The sequence below is a fragment of the Gobius niger genome (genome assembly GCF_951799975.1).
Source record: "Gobius niger genome assembly, chromosome: 10".
Taxonomy (NCBI): Eukaryota; Metazoa; Chordata; class Actinopteri; order Gobiiformes; family Gobiidae; genus Gobius; species Gobius niger.
The window spans coordinates 6,255,998-6,278,966 of record NC_136861.1 but is presented as its reverse complement, the minus strand read 5'-3'; the positions used below and the strand labels follow the sequence as shown (position 1 = coordinate 6,278,966).

General features: G+C 42.6%; 1 protein-coding gene across 1 annotated transcript; it reads left to right on the top strand.

The window, feature by feature from the left end:
- Window positions 1-2,263: 2,263 nt before the first annotated feature.
- Window positions 2,264-22,680, top strand: LOC306969112 (polyserase-2-like; the record flags this gene model as incomplete). Its single annotated transcript, XM_079564714.1, has 11 exons — window positions 2,264-2,465; window positions 9,223-9,243; window positions 9,314-9,476; window positions 11,668-11,936; window positions 14,130-14,278; window positions 15,485-15,749; window positions 15,990-16,013; window positions 17,076-17,244; window positions 20,193-20,437; window positions 21,923-22,014; window positions 22,369-22,680. 11 exons carry the CDS (start codon window positions 2,264-2,266, stop codon window positions 22,678-22,680), a joined length of 1,911 nt encoding a protein of 636 aa, XP_079420840.1.
- Between the last annotated feature and the right edge of the window lie 289 nt (window positions 22,681-22,969).

Here is a 22,969-nt window from a genome sequence, read left to right as displayed (position 1 = left end):
ATAGCGCTTTCACAGACGCGATGTCACAAAGCGCTTCCCAGTGGTAAAACATATTAAAAAACATATTAAAAAATATATTAATAACCGCACATCAGTTCTATTTCAAAGGTAGCTGGATCTTTTATGTCTAACAGTAATTATATTTGCACAGATCAAATACAAATACATCAAATATCAAACAACAAAAGTGTGTGGGACCAGTGGGAATAATAGACTTCATATATTTACCAAGCTGCAAGTCATGTGCTGCAGCTGCTGTGTGTGTGTGTGTGTGTGTGTGTGTGTGTGTGTGTGTGTGTGTGTGTGTGTGTGTGTGTGTGTGTGTGTGTGTGTGTGTGTGTGTGTGTGTGTGTGTGTGTGTGTGTGTGTGTGTGTGTGGAGTTTCTTGTAATTACGACATTGTGAGGACCAGTCTGAGTTTTTAACCTCTTAACTCCCGCCTGAACCGAGAGGATCTTTTTCCTCATCAGATTTTTTTTTTACATCATTTTATTGTTGGGTGTTCAACCACTACCATGAGACTGGGATTGAGAAGACTTTAGTCTATTTCCCAACTTTTTTAAAAATGGTAAAAGCTCACATTCTCTCACCTCTGGTCCTTGACCCACAGTTTGGGAACCGCTGATTTAATACTAACTGAAACTTGCACCTGTCTGACCACCGAGAATCAGCCTGTGAGTCGCCCAACTCATTATAGACTGTGCACATTCAGAGAACCAGAGTTACTGTTAGTAAGTTCCTTGTATAGTTTGCCTATGGGTAAAACCGGCTCTGTTTAATGTTGAAGCGATGGGTCATTATGGGGTGCTGTGTGTGGATGGATGAGAAATAAGAAGTGATTTAATGCATTGTGGACTGAGGCTGTACGTGGAGGGGAGTGAGCACATTCCTGTAACTTCTCCTTTTGCACGTGTTTACGGGAACGCTGCGAGTCCAGTTTCTTCACTAATCGTCTTCCTCGTCCTCGTTCTGCAGCGCCTTCATTAGAGTCAGAGTCCAGGGCTGTTTTTCAGTCCCAGTACGCCCCTGTCCAACAGCGACAGTTTGTTTGCAGATCGAAGTTTTGCAGATCGAAGTGCCGCATTTCCTTGTAAGTGAGCTGTAACAGATGTAGGTGAAAAAACACTGACAAAAAAGTGACGAAAAATTGGTGAAAAAGTGGCAAAAAGGTCACAAAAATGTCACAAGAAATTAACCAAAAAAATGACAAAAAAGTGACAAAAATATGACAAAAATGTGATAAAAAGTTGGACAAAAAAAGACAAAAATGTGACAAAAAAAGACAAAAAATTGATAAAAATCTGACAAAAAAATAAATAAAAATGTGACAAAAATAAGATAAAAAAATGACCAAAAAAATTGACCAAAAAAATGACAAAAAATGACAAAAAATGACAAAAAATGACAAAAAAGTTGACAAAAAAAGCACAAAAAAGTGACGAAAAATTGATGAAAAAGTGGCAAAAATGTCACAAGAAATTAACCAAAAAATGACAAAAAAGTGACAAAAATATGACAAAAATTTGATAAAAATTTGACAAAAAATGACAAAAAGATGACAAAAAATGTGACAAAATGTGATAAAAATTGGACAAAAAAAAGACAAAAATGTGACAAAATGTGACAAAATGTGACAAAAAAAGACAAAAAATGGATAAAAATGTGACAAAAATAAGATAAAAAATTGACCAAAAAAATGACAAAAAATGACAAAAAAAAATGACAAAAAATGGACAAAAAAACGACAAAAAAGTGACGAAAAATTGATGAAAAAGTGGCAAAAATGTCACAAAAATGTCACAAGAAATTAACCAAAATTTTACCAAAAAATGACAAAAAAAATGACCAAAATGTAACAAAAATGTGATAAAAATTTGACAAAAAATGACAAAAAAAGACAAAAAATTGATAAAAACCTGACAAAAATAAGATAAAAAATGGATCAAAAAAATGACAAAAAAATTGACAAAAAACAACAAAAAAAGGCCAAAAAAGTTACAAAAATGAGTTGAACACCCAACAAAAAAATTATGGAAAAAAAATCTGATGACGGGAGGCGGGAGTTAAGAGGTTAAAGCATTGTGAGGCTGTACGTGGAAGGGACTGAACACTTTCCTGTAACTTCTCCTTTTGCACGTGTTTACGGTAAATCTGCGAGTCCAGTTTCTTCACTAATCGTCTTCCTCGTTCTGCAGCGCCTTCATTAACCTGTCACTCACCCGCCGAGAGGCTCGTGTAAAGCGTGTTTGTGAGCGGCGCAGGAATGCCGCCTCTCCGCGCTGTCACAACACCTCGGCCGCGGAGGTGTGGCGGGAATGTGGGCGTGTCCGGCAGCCTGGCCCCGCCCCCTCGCTCAGGTGCAGTATTTGAGCAGGTGAACGGCGGCTGCAGGTGCAACACAGTCATGGCGTTTTTCCGAGCGGCGTCTGCGCTGGGGCTCTCTCTGCTGATGCTGCTGCTCAAAGGTAAGACACTTCACTTTACCCGGTGTCGGTCAGGGCTGAAGGTCAGTTAATGGGTCATCTGGACAGACGGGTTTACACATTTACCCGTCACACTAGAGCGTCCCACAGAATCACACACCAAGTAAAGGCAACTCTTCCTTTTTAAAGGCGAGACATGCAGGTTTTCTCTGAACCAGTGTTTGACAACATATTTTCATTTAGTTTTAGTCTTAGTCTTTTGACGAAAATGTCATTTAATTTTAGTCGAGATTTAGTCAAAAAAATCTTTTCAATTTTAGTCTAGTTTTAGTCGACTAAAATTGCATGTCAATTTAGTCGACTAAATTTAAGACTGTATTCTAATCATATTTAATAAAGCTCTTCTGCTTCATGGAGCTGCTCCTCATGAACAAAGCTCAGAGCTGATCCTTTGGCAGAGGATTTACATTATCTGAGGCTCTTTCAGGCGGTCAATAGAAGTTTGGATGATTTTAGTTTCTCCTTTTCATTTTATTTAGTCTTATTTTAGTCGACTAAAACATCTGGACATTTTAGTCATAGTTTTAGTCTCATGAGAAACTTTTAATTTAGTTTTAGTCCAATTTTAGTCGTCCAAAATATCACTTTGACTAAAATTAAGACTAAATATTTTAGTCGACGAAATGAACACTGCTCTGAACACATGAGCAGAACTGACTCTTCACAATAACATGCTTCATTATTGCACTGACTCCATGTTTTGCAAACGATATTTGGAAAACTGTCATTTAGTGTTTCCCAAGCAGGGGTAAGGGGACACCTTGGGGTACTTGGACTTACCTCAGATTTAAAAAGGAGGGGAAAGAGATAGTTTCAATATTACTTTCAAAGAAATATTAGTTTTAATTATGATTTTGAGTAAAAGGCTTGACTTTGAGAGTATGTTTGCTGTATTTTGAATATTACAATCTACTAAATACTGAATGATACATGTTTAGTTGCTTAATTTGTTAAGATTTTGGCAGGACCTTTGAGTTAGGGGGTACTCGGAGTATAAATCAATGCCTCAAGGGGTACATGGGACAAAAAAGGTTGGGAACCACTGATTTAAAGGGCAATTTTTCTCCCATTGAAGCGACGATGTCTCCGTGTCAGCAGCTCTGAGACGTCAAACCCTCCTCCTGAAGGTGCACACTGCCGCTGTGTCCTTGGGCAAGACGCTTCACCCACCTTGCCCCCAGTGTCTGCGTGCACTGGTGTGAATGAGAGAGTGAGTGGGTGAGTGGATCCTCACTGTAGTGCAGGGGTCGGCAACGTCAGGCCCCGGGGCCAAATCCGGCCCTTCAGCACAGAACCTCTGGCCCTCGGGATGATTTTGAGAAACATTATTACACAAATGAGAGAGTACTTTTAACATTATTAGAGTTAAATGGGAGAAAAACAGGTAGAAATACTGTCAATGCACCCAGTTAGCTCATATATTATGTACAACACTGGTGTTTGAAGGAAGTGCACTGGAAAAAGAATAATTGTTTTAAGGAAGAAATGACATAAATCTACTTGAATTAACAGATTAATTCTAAGGTTTGAGTAGATTAGGTCTGGTTTTAGATGAGATAAAACCTCTAGTAGTAGTTATTCTCTTAATTCAGATCATTTTGTGTCATTTCAAGGGAAAAACAATTATTTGTCTGATTTCAAGTGGGTTTTATTCTTGTTCCACTGGCATTTGTATCTTTGATTAGTTCAAACCGACTCAAATTCAACATAGAATTTGATGTTTAAGTCATTTATCTCATTTAAGACGGTCATTTTTCCAGTGTTGTGCTTCACTTCACTGTTTACAATAAAGAAAATCGTCCCTCCGCTAAGAGAACTTGCCGACCCCTGCTGTGGTGCCTTGTAGGTGGAAAAGCGCTGTATAAGTTCAGACCATTAACCAGTCATCTCATGCCTGATTTATTGATTTTTTAATTTAAATCAGTTATGGGGGAAAACCCGACAGTGCAATTATCAATAATGAATAAAGTCAATTACAATCAACATACTCGTAATCTGTCTCATAATAATGTATAAATTTGGTTCCACATTGTGTCCGGAAACAGTTTGAAATAAAATATTCTAAGAGGAGGATTTTTGCTGAAGCTGAAGCACAAACAGACGTGTGTTGTTTTAAGGTGAGAGTGAGAGGAAGTGTTCAGACCAGGAGCTTAAAGCTGCCGAAAACAAACATCAGTCGGCGTCAGAAATGACAGGGAAATAACCCGAACCCCCGCCTTCACCGAGCGCATTTCCTCCAGTTCACTGCAAAAAGTGCCCTCCTAAAAACAAGGGGAAAAAACATTTTGTCTTGTTTTAAGGAAAAATTTCTGCCAACGGGGTCAGCATTTTTTTCTTGCTAAGAATTTTTATTTCTAGAATATTTTTCTTATCATAAAACAAGAAAGAAACACTAAATTTAAGCAAATAAACAGCTAGAATTAAGCAAAATGTCCTCAGAAAATGGAATAATTTAAGGAAAACATTCTTATTTAGTGAAAAATTGTGGGTATTTTACTTAAATGTTGCTTGATTTAAGTAAACTGTTCTAAATTACACACATTTTTGAGCAAAATGTTCTTAATAAATACTAATATTTAAGGAAAGTATTGCCCGCGCCCGGAGACCCGCCTCCATGATGTGGAGCCAGGCTGATGGTCAGAATCACCTGGCTGGAGGATTCACCTATTGTACATGTTTTTAGTGGTAGGGGAAACGTACGCAGACACGGGGAGAACATGCTCCACACAGAAAGGCCCCGTCCTGGTGGGAATCGAACCCGGGACCTTTGAGCTGTGAAGCTGAGGCTCTAACCGCTGTGCCACCGAGCCGCCCACTTTAAAGAATGGAATGTATTATCTCTCTGTGAGAATCAGCTCTTACATTAAGAGTTGTTTTGATCCTATTTTTTCTTGAAATGAACAAGAAATGGCTAGATTTTATTTACTTTGCTTGGCAAGACATTATTACTTTTTAGGGAAAAAATAAGAACTTATTTCTTAAAGTAAGACATTTTTTACTTGCTTAGAATCCATTTTTTTCAGTGTTTGGCTTTACCCAAATCTAAAAGCTAAAAAGTGGCAGAAGAGCGACAAAAACATGATGAAAAAGCAGCACATTTTTTTGTGTCATTTTATCTTTTTATATAGAAATAAGGCCTTTTATGCCTAAATTCATATTTCCTAACTGGCAAACACCCCCCGCTCATGCTCTGGTAGGAGAGGGTGTGGTTTACGATCGTCCAGAGTCGTTTATTGTGCTGAATGTCTCTCATATGTGTCTGCAGTCGCCACAGACAAGCATCATGGTGTCTGATGACGTATGACGCTGTAAACTTTCGAGCTAAACTATTTAGAACTCGGTCTGAAGCTTGATGGAAAGATGGCGTCGCGTCTGCTGCTGTCATGTTGGATCTGTAAATAAACTTCTTTAAAATGTATTTATCCATAAATAAACTCCAAGCTTCCGTATATCGAATAGTGCGTCATAGTCCATCCCTCCTCGGTCTGTGGTTGGTCCAGATCCATGGACCAATCACAGCAGCAGCAGCACGGTGTTAACCAGGCCACAGAAGCTGAACAATGACGGAGCCTGGTTCAAATGTAGGGTTTTATTTTGTGACATATTTAGGATTGTGAATATTTATTGGATAGTTTTCAAATGTTTTTGAAATTCTAAAGTCAATAAATCAGGCTAAGAATTAGAGAAAATGCCCTTTCAATTTACAGTTTTCCACATAAACCTATGGAGAAACAATGAATCAGTGAATAATCAAACTGTTCTTGTGAAGATTAAGTGTTTCGTTTGTTTTCAGATTAAAGTTTTATATGTTGAGAGAAAACCTGTTGCCTTCAGGCTCTCCCGTTAAGTCATTAAACTAAATGGTGCCAAAATCAAGGCTTGGAATGTCCTTTTAAAAGCATTAACTTGGATTCAAACAGGCATTAAATCTCCATTTCCTGGAAAAGTTCGAGATTGCTGTAGAAGTTCAGAGCATTTACTTGCAGGATCCATGTCTTTGCTCTAATATATTTGGCTGTAGCGACTTCAGCTTTATTATAACACAGTTTCTGAAACGTCCAGTGTTGGATTCCCTTTTCCTCTTGTTCTGATGATGGGAGAGTGTGACCACAGACACTTACAAAGCCAGACTCTTAAACCGGGTTTTAACAAAGTGTTAGTGACGCCTCAGGACAGACCAAAGGCCACGTTTGAAATACTTCCTTCAGGGAACAGGTATCGCTCCGTCAAATGTTCCGCCTCACGCCTCCAACAGTTTCTTTCCTGAACAAGAACTGACGTTTTATTGTACAGTTTTTTACCCTCATGTCTTTATGTGGCATTTGTTTTGTACATTGTGTAATTATGTCCTTTTTAATGTGGTTTTATTCTGTAAATGACAGAGGAAGTGAACTGAGAGCTGCACTACGACACTGGCTAAACTGAACCTGGATTAGTTCCTCTCACCTGCAAAACCCAGACCCAGCTTCTGCATCAGTGCTTCCACAAAGCTCCTTATCGGGCGGTTTAGTTAGATTTGTGAGGCGTTCATGTGAAGCAGGAGGAGTCAGCGCCAAGCGGCCAATCACAGCAGAGACACAGTTCATCTGTATATCTATGGGTCCGTCCAAAACCTCAAACACGCAGCCTCTATGTCCTGATCCTTAACCTTCCATGGGGTCAGCTGTGGGATCTCTATGCAGTTTGTGAACTAGAGCTTCAGCAGCATTTGCCCATTTCCTCACCCAGGGCGGAAAACACACGGGAAGTGACATCACCAACAGCTGTTTCAGAGAAAACTTCTGCACTACAAAAACATTCCTACTCCTGGCCATGGACTTTAATGACTCAAACATGAACCACAATGAGGATATGAAGCAGAAAACAGACGATGATAAAGAGCTGTTTCTGTGGTGGTTTATGGGATGGCACACAGCTCCTAATCACCGGTGAGGGACCACCAGACGTCCCAGTGCTAAAGTGGCTATGATAGTTAGCATCGAGGCTCCTTCTCCTTCCGAACTGACAGCCCAATTCGGACGCTTCTTATCATGGCGGACGTACATCTGGTTTGGCGTTAGATCTCTGACCAATTTTCACGTTTCGGATGGGGCTTGTCTTTAAACTCATGATGCAAATATTATGCAGCGCCATGAACGGCACGAGTCTGAACCAAACAGCTCATAAAGGAAAAGGTTCACATCTTTAACCTCTTAACTCCCGCCTGAACCGAGAGGATCTTTTTCCTCACGTCATCAGATTTTTTTTCCATCATTTTTTTGTTGGGTATTCAACTCATTTTTTTGGGTCATTTTTTGTCACATTTTTGTCATTTTTTCATAATTTTTTTTGTCACATTTTGTCATATTTTTATCATATTTTTGTCAGATTTTTGTTATTTTTTTGTCATGTTTTGGTCAATTTCTTGTGACATTTTTGTGACATTTTTGTCATTTTTTTGTCACATTTTTGTCTTTTTTTGTCACATTTCTGTCATTTTTCCCTCCATTTTTAATCAATTTTTTTGTCATTTTTTTTGCTAAATTTTGTCACATTTTTGTTATTTTTTTGCCATGTTTTTGTCAATTTCTTGTGACATTTTTGCCACTTTTCCATCAATTTTTTGTCATTTTTTTGTCACATTTTATCAAATTTTTGTCACATTTTTGTCATTTTTTTGTCACATTTTTGTCATTTTTTTGTCACATTTTTTGTCATTTTTCCCTCCATTTTTTTAAATCAAATTTTTGTCATTTTTTGGTCACATTTTTGTCATTTTTTCGTCATATTTTTGTCAATTTCTTGTGACATTTTTGCCACTTTTCCATCATGTTTTTGTCACATTTCCATCATTGTTTCCGTCTCAGTTTTGTTGCCATTTTCACAGCTTTTTTCCAGAAGCTTTTGGACTGGGGTAAAGCCAAACTGGAGAAAATGTGCTCGGTTCAGGTGGGAGTTAAGGGGTTAACTTCAATGCAACACTCGTACTATTACGCGGACATGAAAGAAGCCGTCTTCATGTCGTCGTCTGCAATCTGCATCAGCCACATGTGCAGGAGAAGTTACAACGCGATGTCGCTGCTTTAAAAGATCCGCGCGAGCTCTGATACCGAGCTGTTGCTCCTCAGGATTCTTCTTATCTAAGCTAAACCTGATCCAGAGCAGGTTTTGCACTAAGGGCATGTTTACCTGGAGATCTCCACACTGATAGAACGTCATCCAGCTTTGTAGTGCGGAAAAACCCCTGACTTTACCCACTGACCCTGGGATCCAGCCCTCAGAACAGGACCGTGGTCTTCTAGTGTAGTGTTGACGATACTTCTGAGAATGATCATGATAAAGTCCAGTGTGCATGGGTCACTGTGGTGAAGGTGGACTTTCAGGTTCCTCATGTGCGTCTGTCACGAGTGCATTTATCAAAGCCGTTTCTGTGATACAAACCGGTCGGGAGTGCCCATTGTTGGGTGATTCTCCGCAGATTGATAGTATCGGTGTGGAATGTGCCAGAGCTGCTTTAAAACAAACCCGTGTTCTTCTCCTTTGACATGTTGTTCTTGGACACAGTGCTTGTTGACAGCTCTAAGCTTTGTGTCGACTACTGTTGGTCAAGAGGTTTTTGTTGAGAATCCGAACGTGTTGAAATACTTAGAGAAGACTTGACCTTTACCTGAACAAAAACGACTGTATGACACTGTACACGCCTGACACGCAGCACCCCTCCCTCCTTGTTCCTGATCTCTCTGTTCTTCTTCCCCCTCAGATGCAGCGGCGCAGCTCGATGGTGAGTTCATCGCATCACCGTCGGTCTCGTTGTTTGTTTCTGTTTGTCTGACGCTGTCGTGTGTCCTCAGTGTGTGGGCAGCCGCCTCTGAACAGTCGGATCGTGGGGGGGCAGGCAGCTCCCGACGGCGCCTGGCCCTGGCAGGTCAGCATCCAAAGAGCAGGATTCCACTTCTGCGGAGGGTCCCTCGTCAACAACCTGTGGGTGCTGAGCGCCGCCCACTGTTTCCCGAGGTCAGTCCCAAGAGCCGCCACCAAAGAGGCGAAAGATACTGAAGCTTTTACTGCTCGAATGTTACTCCAATTACTCCAGTACAACTGAAGTGTTGAAGTAGAAAGTACACTGCATATGACAGGTTGGAATATGACTTATTTAGATGGATAATATCACACAGGGCTGCACCGAACATTAAGGCAATAAAACAGAGCAACAAAGTTCAGGCGAATGAAGTGTCCAGGGAAACATAAAGTCCGAATAAGCGTCGGCAGAAGGCGGCCACGAGCAGTGTCCAATCCCAGTAAGCAGGGTTCCTCCGTTCAGCCGGGTTCCTCCGTTCAGCCGGGTCCTCCGTTCAGCCGGGTCCTCCGTTCAGCCGGGTTCCTCCGTTCAGCCGGGTTCCTCCGTTCAGCCGGGTCCTCCGTTCAGCCGGGTTCCTCCGTTCAGCCGGGTTCCTCCGTTCAGCCGGGTTCCTCCGTTCAGCCGGGTCCTCCGTTCAGCCGGGTTCCTCCGTTCAGCCGGGTTCCTCCGTTCAGCCGGGTTCCTCCGTTCAGCAGGGTTCCTCCGTTCAGCCGGGTCCTCCGTTCAGCCGGGTTCCTCCGTTCAGCCGGGTTCCTCCGTTCAGCCGGGTTCCTCCGTTCAGCCGGGTCCTCCGTTCAGCAGGGTTCCTCCGTTCAGCCGGGTCCTCCGTTCAGCAGGGTTCCTCCGTTCAGCAGGGTTCCTCCGTTCAGCCGGGTCCTCCGTTCAGCCGGGTTCCTCCGTTCAGCCGGGTTCCTCCGTTCAGCCGGGTTCCTCCGTTCAGCAGGGTTCCTCCGTTCAGCAGGGTTCCTCCGTTCAGCCGGGTCCTCCGTTCAGCAGGGTTCCTCCGTTCAGCCGGGTTCCTCCGTTCAGCAGGGTTCCTCCGTTCAGCCGGGTCCTCCGTTCAGCAGGGTTCCTCCGTTCAGCAGGGTTCAGCCGGGTTCCTCCGTTCAGCCGGGTTCCTCCGTTCAGCCGGGTTCCTCCGTTCGATCTACCCAGGCACTCCCGAGGGGGGGCGGGACAGGAGACACCATGTAGTAATAGTAATGAACAGACTACAGATAAAAGAAATATCATAATAAGACCAAGCCTGCAGTAAGAAGAGGATAGGGCTCAGTGTTCCTCCGAAGCTTTACCTCAGGCTGTGGGTTAGAGCTTTACCAAACTGACCTGGTTATAAGTGTAACCTCTTTAACGTGCTATGGACAAGGGCGGGTAGGTCTGGCTACAAAAATGAGCAAAGTCAGAAATAGTACAAAAATGTATATCTTTTTATTTTACAGTTATTAAAAATAGGTTATTTCTTTAAAATGTATTTTCACGCACCCACACTCCAGAAGGTAAACATGGACTGGTTTAACAAAAATAAGAAAAATGATATAAAAAACAAAACTGCAAACAGATTAGTGACCCGAACCAAAGTCAAAAGAACAAACTGGTAAACTAAATCCACATTCACAGCCTGAAGTGCTTGGTTTCTACGTGGAAAAGTGCGTTTCTATGCTAAGGGGCAGGGCAGGGGTTAATCTCTATGGCAACTTTCTTGTTTCTGCCCGACTAACCCCACCTAGTAAACAACGAAAGGCACTCATACTGAAAAAGGGAGAGCACAATTGAGCAAAGCATCTGAACTTTATTTACCTGAGGTACACCCGACTATGGCCAAACCCGGGGCTTCTGGCGCCTTTACAGGAGAGGCCAGTACCAGACAACTCCTAAAACACCTTAGCCAGAAGTAAATGGTATCAGCGACACTATTGATGTGCATTAATGAGCCTAAAACGCACCAAAAGCGAGCCACATCGACCCGGTTACATAAGCTAATACGAAGAGCTACGTTTTGAGCCTAGTCTTAAACATCAGTTGCATGATTGTCATTTTATTTCAATGAAGAAATGTTGGGCAGAGAAGTTATTTTTATTTGATTTTTTAAGCTGCTGATGGGAAGTGACACTGATAAAAGTAAAGTTCAGGTTCATTTCCCATTTTAAGTGACTCTTTTACATTATACTTCTGTTACATTGTGTTTCTGTCATCTGCCTATAGGGACCGCGGATAGAAATTACATTATGGCTACAACAAATATCCTTCATTATCGTTATCGAGCAAGTCTCCACAAATATTGAGATATTCACTTTTGTTCTTTGAAACCCCTGTAAATCCAACCACATGACTTTGTTCTCGGTGCAGCGGTTCCGCGGCCGACTACACCGTCTCCATCGGTCGTCAGGCCCTAGAAGGTTCCAACCCCAACGAGGTGAGCCGCGGGATCGTGGAGGTCATCAACCACGAGTCCTACGACTCCTTCACCAATGACAACGACATAGCGCTGCTGAAGATGGCCTCCACCGTCACCTTCACCAACTACATCCGGCCCGTGTGCCTGGCAGCGTCTGGCAGCTCCTTCCACGCCGGGACGGACTCCTGGATCACCGGCTGGGGCGACATCGGCTCCGGCAGTAAGAGAACCCCCGAAAATAACACTGAAAACCTGCATGTCAGACATCCATGAATGTCGGTTGTACATTAGTTTAGATTATATATTATATTATCTATAGTATTATATTATCTATGGACGTACAGAGACACACAGGCCCCCCCCCTGATTGTTGACATAGGGCCTAATTTCCTAGTTATCCAGAGTGTTGCTGGTACCTGGAGATTTTTTTTTTAAATTCATGCAGTTCTTATATTTGAAGAGTTTCGTGGTGCTAGGCTAATGCAAGGCAAGTGCATTTCTATGGTTTCAGCTAGCCTGCATTAAAACCAGTGTGACCTGCTCCACAGAGCACCTGAGGCAAATCACTTATAACACCAGACTAACCATATAAATGTCTGTGTGGATAGAATCATGTTTGGAATATAACTGACCTTGCATCACATGAATGATCGCATTTTGAGGGACTATTTTCTAGCAGATCACTCCGCCGCCGCGTAGCTTATACAACCACGAAGCTGCTCAAATATAAGGTATTTTAAATGCTAAATGGTTAAAATTATTCTATGAACACAGACATTTATATGGTTAGTCTGGTGTTATAAGTGATTTGCCTCAGGTGCTCTGTGGAGCGGGTCAGACTGGTTTTAATGCTGGCTAGCTGATACCATAGAAATGCACTAGCCTAGCATTAGCCTAGCGCCACGAAACTCTTCAAACATAAGAACTGCATGAATTACAAAAAAGATATCTCCAGAAATCAGCAACACTTTAAGGGAATAGGCCACCGTTTTTACATACTGAGATATGCTCTTACCTCACTTTAGTCGAGTTAATATATCCCCGTCTGGTCTTTGTCCGTGCGCTCTGCCAGGCAAACGGAGCACATACGCAGCCTCTCCCACATGTCATATAGCTCCAAAAAAGCTCACGATAGAAGCTACCAAGCTCTTCCATGAGTTCCCTATTTAAATAAAGTTACGTGAAGTGTTTTCATGCAAAGTATATTTACCCAGAAATGTAACATGTCGATTTTATAAGCAAATAAAAAGGGGGACTATATTGTGAGGCGTAAACAAGGAGCAAAACGTCCGCGCAGTGACTCCTAAAGACTTCCGTCAATAACCTTTAGGAGTTACTGCGCGGACGTTTTACTCCTCGTATCATTACGCCTCACAATATAATACCCCTTTTTATTTGCTTATAAAATCGACATGCTACATTTCTGGGTAAATATACTTTGCATGAAAACACTTCACGTAACTTTATTTAAATAGGGAACACGTGGAAGAGCTTGGTAGCTTCTATCGTGAGCTTTTTTGGAGCTATGTGACATGTGGGAGAGGCTGCGTATGTGCTTTGTTTGCCTGGCAGAGTGCACGGACAAAGACCAGACGGGGATATATTAACTCGGCTAAAGTGAGGTAAGAACATATCTTAGTATGTAAAAACAGTGGCCTATTCCTTTAAGGTTAGTGGCTCGGGCAGGGTCAGGGTTGAGCTGATTGGCTGATATACAAGTGACACAGCAACAACGTAAGAGAAATGTTTTGTTGATCAATGAAACATGACACTGGCCTATAGCGCTCCAGTGAAGAAACGTTTAGATTTGGGTAAAACAGAGCTGGAGAAAATGCAGTCGGTTAAGGTGGGAGTTAAGAGGTTAACCAGGGGAGTCCTGGCCCCAGAGGGGAACCTATTGTACATATTTTTAGTGGTAGGGGAAACCGGAGTACCTGAAGAAAACCTACACAAACTCCACACAGAAAGGCCCCCGTCTGGGAGGGAATCGAACCCGGGACCTTCTTTATGTGAGGCACAACGCTAACCGCTGCGCCACCGTGGCCATGTGTGAAATTCTTTCCTTTTTTTGTCCAGCAGAGGGCGATGACATAATAAGAGATCAGGATATAAACAACATATTATAGCCATGTGGTAAACGGTCAGTGTGGGTTTTTTATTTTAAAGTTACAGCTCATTATTTAATTTATATTTTCCTGTTTACCTCATATATGTCTGGATTTCGACCCTTGACCCAAAATGAGCTTGACACCCCGGGTTAGTTCATGTGCACTGAGAGACTCTGTGACAGTGTTTGTTTCATGTGGATAGATCCAGACATGACAGAGAAATCAACGTAAACCAAATGCAGAATGACCAGAGTTACCACAGTCTCAGCGTGAACGTGAAGTTTAAAGCGTCTGGTCTGTTTCAGTTAGCCTGCCGTCGCCTCAGAACCTGATGGAGGTGGAGGTGCCCGTCGTGGGGAACAGACAGTGCAAATGTGACTACGCCGGCGTTTCCGTCATCAATGACAACATGATCTGCGCCGGGCTGGAGGCCGGAGGCAAAGACTCCTGCCAGGTACAGTCCACAGATATAACATCCAATGTTTACTATGAAATCAGGAGGTGAAGGTACAAATGTGATGGACAGAGACGGGTTAAAATTTATAAAAGACACATGTTTCGGTCATATAAGCAAGTGAAAATATCAGCAAAAATCAAATTTCAGCAGTTTTTTTTTTAAAGGTTAAAGACAGTCCAAATCTGCTCAAAACATCAGTATAAATGGTCTTAATCCAAGCCCAGTTTAAAGTTTGTATTATTCTTTTCAGAGCCTTTCACCGTGTTACAAAGTTTTTCTATCTTCTCCTCCATCTCCATCTCCTGCTAAACTTAATCCTTTCAAGGCAGAGTAAAAACACTCGCCATTAGCTCCAAGGTTAGCGACAGGAGCGGCTTGATTGGAGATCATGAAATGACACTTCTGGATAATTTATTTAGCTGTTTTATAAAGATGTTTCTTTTTCTATAAGAGGTCTCGTCATAGAAGGGGGCGGGGCTTCTTTTCTCTCTCGCCGTTTTCTGGTGAAATATAAACGTATTTATCACATGCAAATAAAGTCAAGTCTAAATCGGGCCCATATGGATGTTTATTCACAGCAGGTTGTTCAGCAGAAGTGAAAAAAACTGCAGTTGTAGCGAGCGCTAGCTACATGCAGCATCATGTCAGCATTTTTTTGTGTATTTATGGGCTGTTGAACCACTTTGCTCCTCCCCAGGTCTTATTATCTTTATTTAGTAGATAACCTGAATTGTGAATATAATTTTCTACTAAATAAAGATACAAAGACATGGGGAGGAGCAAAGTGGTTCAACAGCCCATAAATACATAAATAACGGAGAATGTTAACAGGATGCATCATGCTAATGCTAACGCTAGCTAGCAATCTGCTGTGAATAAACATCCATATGGACCCAATTTAGACTTGACTTTATTCGCATGTGATAGTTAAGTTTATATTTCTCCAGAAAATGGCAAAAAAGAATAAAAATAGTGTTTCCCAGAAGATTCTATTTTCTTGTTGTGCAACCTGCCACAAAGACTCCCACATTTGCTCTTCTTTACTGAGGAGCGACGTCATTTGTGTCCAGATCGTCTTCATTAATGCATCTGAGATAAGACGAGCTGTTGTCCTTGTGATTTCCTGGTGAAAGTTTATGAACCAAACTGTCTGAACCTTTGAGTGTTTCCTGTTGAATGTTAAAATGCGGGCGTTTCGTGCAGGGCGACTCTGGGGGTCCCATGGTGAGCAAACAGAACAGTCGCTGGATCCAGTCTGGAGTGGTGAGCTTCGGGGCGGGCTGCGCTCAACCCAACAAGCCCGGGGTTTACTCCCGAGTGTCGCGGTACCAGATCTGGATCAACGGCAAGATCACAGAGAACCAGCCGGGCTTCATCACCTTCACCTCGTCCGGCACCGACAGCGACCTGAGCGCCAGCTGCTCCTCAGTGCCCCCTCTGGCCACCACCACTACTGCACCCACTACAAGTACTGCATCTTCTACAAGTACTGCAACTACTACAACTACTGCAACTACTACAAGTCCTGCAACTACTACAAGTACTGCATCTACTACAAGTACTGCACCTACTACAACTACTGCACCTACTACAACTACTGCACCTACTACAACGACTGCACCTACTACAACTACTGCACCTACTACAAGTACTGCACCTACTACAAGTATTGCACCTACTACAACGACTGCAACTACTACAACTACTACACCGGCCCCCACCACCCCCAAACGTAAGATGAATTCATTTGTGATTTCATGAAAATATATGGTAAAATGGTAAATGGACTCAACTTATATAGCACTTTTCCACCTAAATTAGGCACACAAAGCGCTTTACAGCAAGGATCCACTCACCCATTCATACACCAATGCACGCAGACACTGGGGGCAATGTGGGTGAAGTGTCTTGCCCAAGGACACAACGACAGGAGGTGGGATTCGAACCCCTGACCTTCCGATCACGAGACGACCCGCTCTACCATCTGCGCCACCGTCGCCACCCACTATATATCTTGAAAGAGTCCAGTCCCTTAGGCTTTAATACCGTTGTCTTTCCAGGGGCAGTGTTGCCATGAAAAAGCCAGTTTTTACATCAATAATAAACAACAAGAACTTTTTTCAATCATTAACATGGCGGGAAAAGTAACATTTTAGCATTCTACATAATTAACTCATTGACTGCCAATGACGTCTCTAGATGTCAATTTGTTTTTTCAATGGGAACGGCTGCCTTGAGCATGTCTGGTGTTAAAGTCTTAGTTGTAGTTCTTTTATTGAGTCACTAGGTGGCAGCATTGCTCTTTGAACGCGATCACAGTCACTGTTTTGCTTTATTACCAAAAGTTCCAGCATTTTGTGTGATTTCCCCGATTTTCTATGGACAAACAGAAGAGGTACAAACAAACCTTTTTTTTAGATGAACGAAGAGAGTCTAATCTTTCTTTTGGTGGGTTTCGTTTTGACATAGACCTAGACGTAAACTTTCTGTGGGTCTTGAAAAAACAGTCAAAATCCTGACAAACCTCTGGCAGTGGGGGCTCTCTGATTTGAAAATGGCTGGCAGTCAATGAGTTAATGAAGTAGCTGTTGTCAAGCGTTTGACACATAGCTCTGGTTGGCGAACGATTTGATCCGGAGCCTTTCCAGACTCGGCTGCTCCTTGTGCTGTTCTCAACTGCTCCTGGTTTAAACCTCCCATAACCTTGGATACAGTATTTACATGATATACGTAGAGATGTCATCTGAAGGTTATGTGTCCGCCTCCCTCGCTGACGTCTGACTCTGTCCCGCAGCCGTGGTGTGTGGCCGTGCGCCGCTGAACAGCCTCTCCTCCAACGGGACGTCTGTGACCGCGGGGCAGTGGCCCTGGGTGGCCAGTGTCCAGAAGAACCACACTCACATGTGTGGAGGGAGCCTGATCACGGAGGACGCGGTGCTCACTGACGCCAGCTGCTTCTCCAGGTCAGTGTCAGGGTAACTGGGTTTGAGCTCTTAAAGGGGAGGTATTCTGCAAAATGGACTTTTTCAAGCTTTACATCATGTTCTTATGTCATTCCCTCATTAAAAACATGCCTGAAGTGTTGCCTTGGCACATTCACGTATTTCTGTCAAAACCCTGATGGCGGCCATTTTAGGGATAGGTTTGCCTGAGTCCTCCTAGGAACGCCCCCACCTCCTGGAGACGCCTCCGAGCTTTCGTCACCAGCCGAGTAACCAACCACTGCTCCTCAGCAGAACCCCCTCCCCACTGATGCCACAGACAGCGTGTGGAGGGGGCGTGTCCGAAAGGGTCAGAGGTTCTTAAAGAGACAGAGGCCTATTTCAAGACATTCACTACAGCCATTTTGAGAGAGACATTTTATACAAGGCAGTTATTCTAATCTACTGCATTTACAGACCAACAGAAGGTTTGGTCATCATTGTACTGTGCTATAGACTGGTGCTATGTGACTGAAAAAAGCATAATACCCCCTCTTTAAAGGGGCTAGATGCAAGTTTTATACTCACTACTGTCACCTCAGGTCTTACGCGGAACTGCAGCTTCTATATTAACCCCGTGCATGACGGCACTTCGGACCCAAATCAACACTTTTTTGAGTGACAGTGCAGGATTTTAGAGGCAGTTGTGGTGAACTGGGCTCATTCTACACATTAGGGGAGGAAAATACATAATTTTTAAACTCTGTATCGTCCCTACGGATTTCCCATCAACCAGTGCTCCTCCTGTGACCAAAACAGTGAAGATGGCGGCCGCGACACAACCATCTTTCACCAAAGAAAAAAAAAAGAGTGGTGAGCACTGAATGGGTGCTGCTGCCGGATGCTCTCTCATCGAATGCAATTTCTCCATCTGTGAGATCAATAAAGTACCATCTTATCTTATCTTTAAGTAAAAGTACAAAGGTTCCGTTAGACAGTTTCTTTTGCCGGACATTGACTGGGTCCAAATTTTGGCCATGAACAAAAATCAGCAAATATTAAATATGCAGGCTAATGAATATGGTGTCATATTATTGAAAATGCACTTACATTTATTCACAGCCCCTCTGTGCCTGTAACGTGACTTCAGGTGCAAAATAAGCAATTAATCCTCTTATCACTGAAGTATTATTGAGGGAAAGAAGCACAGGATAAATCCATCAAACTATAGACTAGAGCAGGGGTGTCCAAACTTTTTTGTCTCCGAGGGCCAAAATGAAACATTTTAAAGTTACTTTATTTTATTTACTGTTTATTTTTTGCATGTTATTTGCATAGATTGTATTCAATCTATGCAAATAACATGCAATATTAAAACAAATGGTAACTATGGCAAAAGCCTAATTTCAGTAGAACAAATCAACATCTGTAGCAATTTAGTGCAAAAAAACCCCACACCTGTATCTACAGCACCTACAACAACTTTACCTCATTCATTAACTCAAAGAAAATGCCACATTAAATTATTTTGAAAGTGTCAGTTCAGCATCAATTGTTTTATAAGTCCATTTTTAACATGTACCTTTGTTGACGTCAACAACCTTTGCAATAAAAGTTGGAAAACTGTGAAAGTTGATGCTACAACGCTCTGTGATAAACACCAAGACACCACAACAGTGTTTCCTTAACTTTGCGAAAGGAGTGAAACAGCGCCCCCAATTTGACGCTGGTGGTCAAAAGGTGTACTGCATCCATATTTACCTTTGAGAATGAATGGAAGAGAATTAGTATTAACCACACGCAGCGCAAAAGTAGGTCACCCTCTGGCGGGCCAACAGAATTGTTTTGGCGGGCCAAATTTGGCCCTGGAAACTATTTTTACCGGACAGTTGAAAAAATTGGGAGGCTGGAGAGCTCCGTAGATGTAAAAAAGTTGTATGAACTTGGTCTTTTGAGTGCTCTTCAGCGCAGGGATCAGTTTCAGCAAAAAAAAAAATGCAGTAAATTAGAATAACTGCCTTGTATTAAATTGCTCTCTCAAAATGGCTGTAGTGAATGTCTTGAAATAGGCCTCTGTCTCTTTAAGAACCTCTCACCCTTTCCGACACGCCCCCTCCACACGCTGTCTGTGGCATCAGTGGGGAGGGGGTTCTGCTGAGGAGCAGTGGTTGGTTACTCGGCTGGTGACGAAAGCTCGGAGGCGTCTCCAGGAGGTGGGGGCGTTCCTAGGAGGACTCAGGCAAACCTATCCCTAAAATGGCCGCCATCAGAGTTTTTACAGATTACTCAAAAATACGTGAATGTGCCAAGGCAACACTTCAGGCATGTTTTTAATGAGGGAATGACATAATAACATGATGTAAAGCTTGAAAAAGTCGATTTTGCATAATACCCCCCTTTAAATGATAGTAGTTTCTAGTAGTTTCAGTGATACATCTATGGTACTTATTGGTTATTCAAAGATACTACAGCAGCAATTCATAGGTAGTAAATGTGGTACTTCTACAAACAGGATTGTGAGACTATAAAACAACATAAAACAGCATTAGAGAAAACAAGAAGTACAACCTTTATTACTAAGAGTTACCACTGAATCTAAAAGTACATAACTTGTAATTCTCACTATAGTATCCTTTAAGTACCACAATAAGTACCTAGAATTACCACTGTAATTACCACCATAAGTACCACCGTAAGTACCAGTGAAAGAACCACAATAAGTACCTAGAATTACCAGTGTAAATACCACTGGAAGTACCAAGGACTTGCCCGTAATGTAAAGTGCTACCGAATATTCCCAATCAAAGCATGTTTTACTGGAGGTTTGGTTTCTGGACCCCCGCAGCACAGTCCCGATATATTTTGGCCCCCAGGGGACTTTACTTGGAGACCCTGCTTAATAACTGTGTTTCAAAAGCTTCGCGCCTGCACCTCCCTCTGTGGAAGCAGTATCACAGCTGGAGTTTGAGCTTTTGTCCCGTGTCCCGCAGCCCCATGAACGTGTCGGACTGGAGCGTGGTCCTGGGGCAGGTCCGGCTCAGCGCCGGCGTCACCCGTGTGAGCGTGACCAACATCACCATGAGCAACACCAGCGGCTCCAACGTGGCCGTGCTGCAGCTGGCGTCCAGCCTCACCCTGTCAGACACGGTCCAGCCCATCTGTGTGGACACCGGACGGAGCTTCTCCGACGGGACCAGCTGTTACAGCGCCGGCTGGGGCCAGCAGGGGGCGACAGGTCAGTGACAATCCCCGAAACAGAAGGGACATGCCTCGCTTAACCAGTGCGTTTCTCCAGGTCAGCTTTACCCAAATCCATAAGGTCACAGCCTATAGGCCAGAGTCACGCCTCATTTGAAAGCTAAGACCTACAGAAGTCATCAAAAAGGATCTTTTTCCTCGCATTGTCAGTTGTTACAGTTGTTTTTGTCTATCGCTTTTTTTGCGGGTGTTCATATTTTTACCACATTTTCATGAATTTTTCATGACTTTTTCATGACTTTTCCGTCGCTTTTTCATGACTTTTTCATGACTTTTTCATGACTTTTCCGTCACTTTTTCATGACTTTTTCATGACTTTTCCGTCACTTTTTCATGACTTTTTCATGACTTTTCCGTCACGTTTTCATGACTTTTCCGTCACTTTTTCATGACTTTTTGATGAGTTTTTCATGAGTTTTCCATCATTTTTTCATGACTTTTTCGTCGCTTTTTCATGACTTTTTCACGACTTTTTCCACGACTTTTCCGTCACTTTTTATGACTTTTTCATGACTTTTCCGTCACTTTTTATGACTTTTCCGTCACTTTTTATGACTTTTTCATGACTTTTCCGTCACTTTTTATGACTTTTTCATGACTTTTCCGTCACTATTTTATGACTTTTTCATGACTTTTCCGTCACTTTTTATGACTTTTTCACGACTTTTTCCACGACTTTTCCGTCACTTTTTTATGACTTTTTCACGACTTTTTCCACGACTTTTCCGTCACTTTTTTATGACTTTTTCATGACTTTTCCGTCACTTTTTTATGACTTTTCCGTCACTTTTTGATGAGTTTTTCATGACTTTTCCGTCACTTTTTATGACTTTTCCGTCACTTTTTCATGACTTTTTGATGAGTTTTTCATGACTTTTTCGTCGCTTTTTCACGACTTTTTCCACGACTTTTCCGTCACTTTTTTATGACTTTTTCATGACTTTTCCGTCACTTTTTATGACTTTTCCATGATTTTCCCATGATTTTTCCATGACTTTTCCGTCACTTTTCCATGACTTTTTCGTGTCTTTTTCATGACTTTTCAGTCACTTTTTCATGATTTTTCTGTCACTTTTTCGTCACCTTTTTGACATGTTTTGTGCTGTTTGTTGCATTTTGTTCCATGTTTTTGTTTAATTTTTGTCGCTGTTCTGACACCTTTTCCAAGAAGCTTTTAGATTTGGGTAAAGCCAAACTGGAGGGAATGTGCCCTGTTCAGGTGGGGCTTAGAGTTGAATTTTAGTGCAATAATATTATCACCGTGCGTCTGTGGGCTCCTTCTCCCAGCCCTATGTTTAATGTTTAATGTGATGTCATGTGTTTAATGTTTAATGTGATGTAATGTGTTTAATGTGATGTAATGTGTTTAATGTGATGTCATGTGTTTAATGTTTAATGTGATGTAATGTGTTTAATGTGATGTCATGTGTTTAATGTTTAATGTGATGTAATGTGTGTCCAGGAGATCTGCAGCAGGTCCAGACCACAGTCCAGAGCTGTGGCAACGGCTCCTCCTCTGACTCCTTCTGCACCGGCGTCTTCACCCTGGAGGAGGTAACGCTCACACTGGAACTCACCGGCGGCGGATCAGGGCCATCTAGTGACGGGGAAAACTATATTCATAATTCAGCATTTGTTAAAGTCGTTTTTAAATAATTAGAGAAAGTTTAGATTTTTCTCCAAATTGTTTTCCCCCTTAACTGTTTTCAAACACGACCATATATGGGCGAATGCAGAGATGCCGTCTGTAACTATACAGTTCAGCTGCTTTTAAGAATTTTTTCTCACAGATTTGCTCGTTGTAGGAGGTTCATTCTTGGCGTGTTTTTCCGTCAGCAGCCCTGAAACGCCGTGGCAGGAACTCACCGACTGTAGCTGAATAACACTTGTTTTCTGTGCTGCGTTCAGGGGGACCACGGCGGTCCGCTGATGTGTCAGTCGTCCGAGTCGTGGTACCAGACGGTGGTCCTGACCAACAGCAGCAGCAGCAACAGCAGCAGCCGCGCCGCCGTCCTGACCTTCGAAAAAGTCAGTCGCCATCAGGACTTCCTGAAGTCCACCGTGGGCGTGCTCCCGTCTGCCGCAGCAGCAACCACATCCGCCCCCAACACCACCTCTAACTCCACCACTACTACCTCGACCGCAGCGCCCCCCGCTGGCCGCCCCCTGCTCTGCACCCTGCTGCTGCTCTCCCTGCTCAGTCTGCTGCTCTGGGGCTGACCTGCTCACAAACAAACAAACAAACAAACAAACAATCCAGTGTATTTATGACTCACAGCCAGAGCGGCGGCTTTGACTGAAGAACGACTCGGACGTGTTTTCTGAGGATCATGTAGTGTTTGAAGGAATTACAGATAATCAAGATTTGAGATTTAAATGTTTTATATCAGGGGCTTCTGGTGTTTTAAAGAGAGCGAGACGCTGCAGGTGAAATCTTTACATTACGGTCGATGTTGACATTTTCAGTGAGTCACATCTACTGTTCTGACGCTGTGTTTCTCTTAACTTA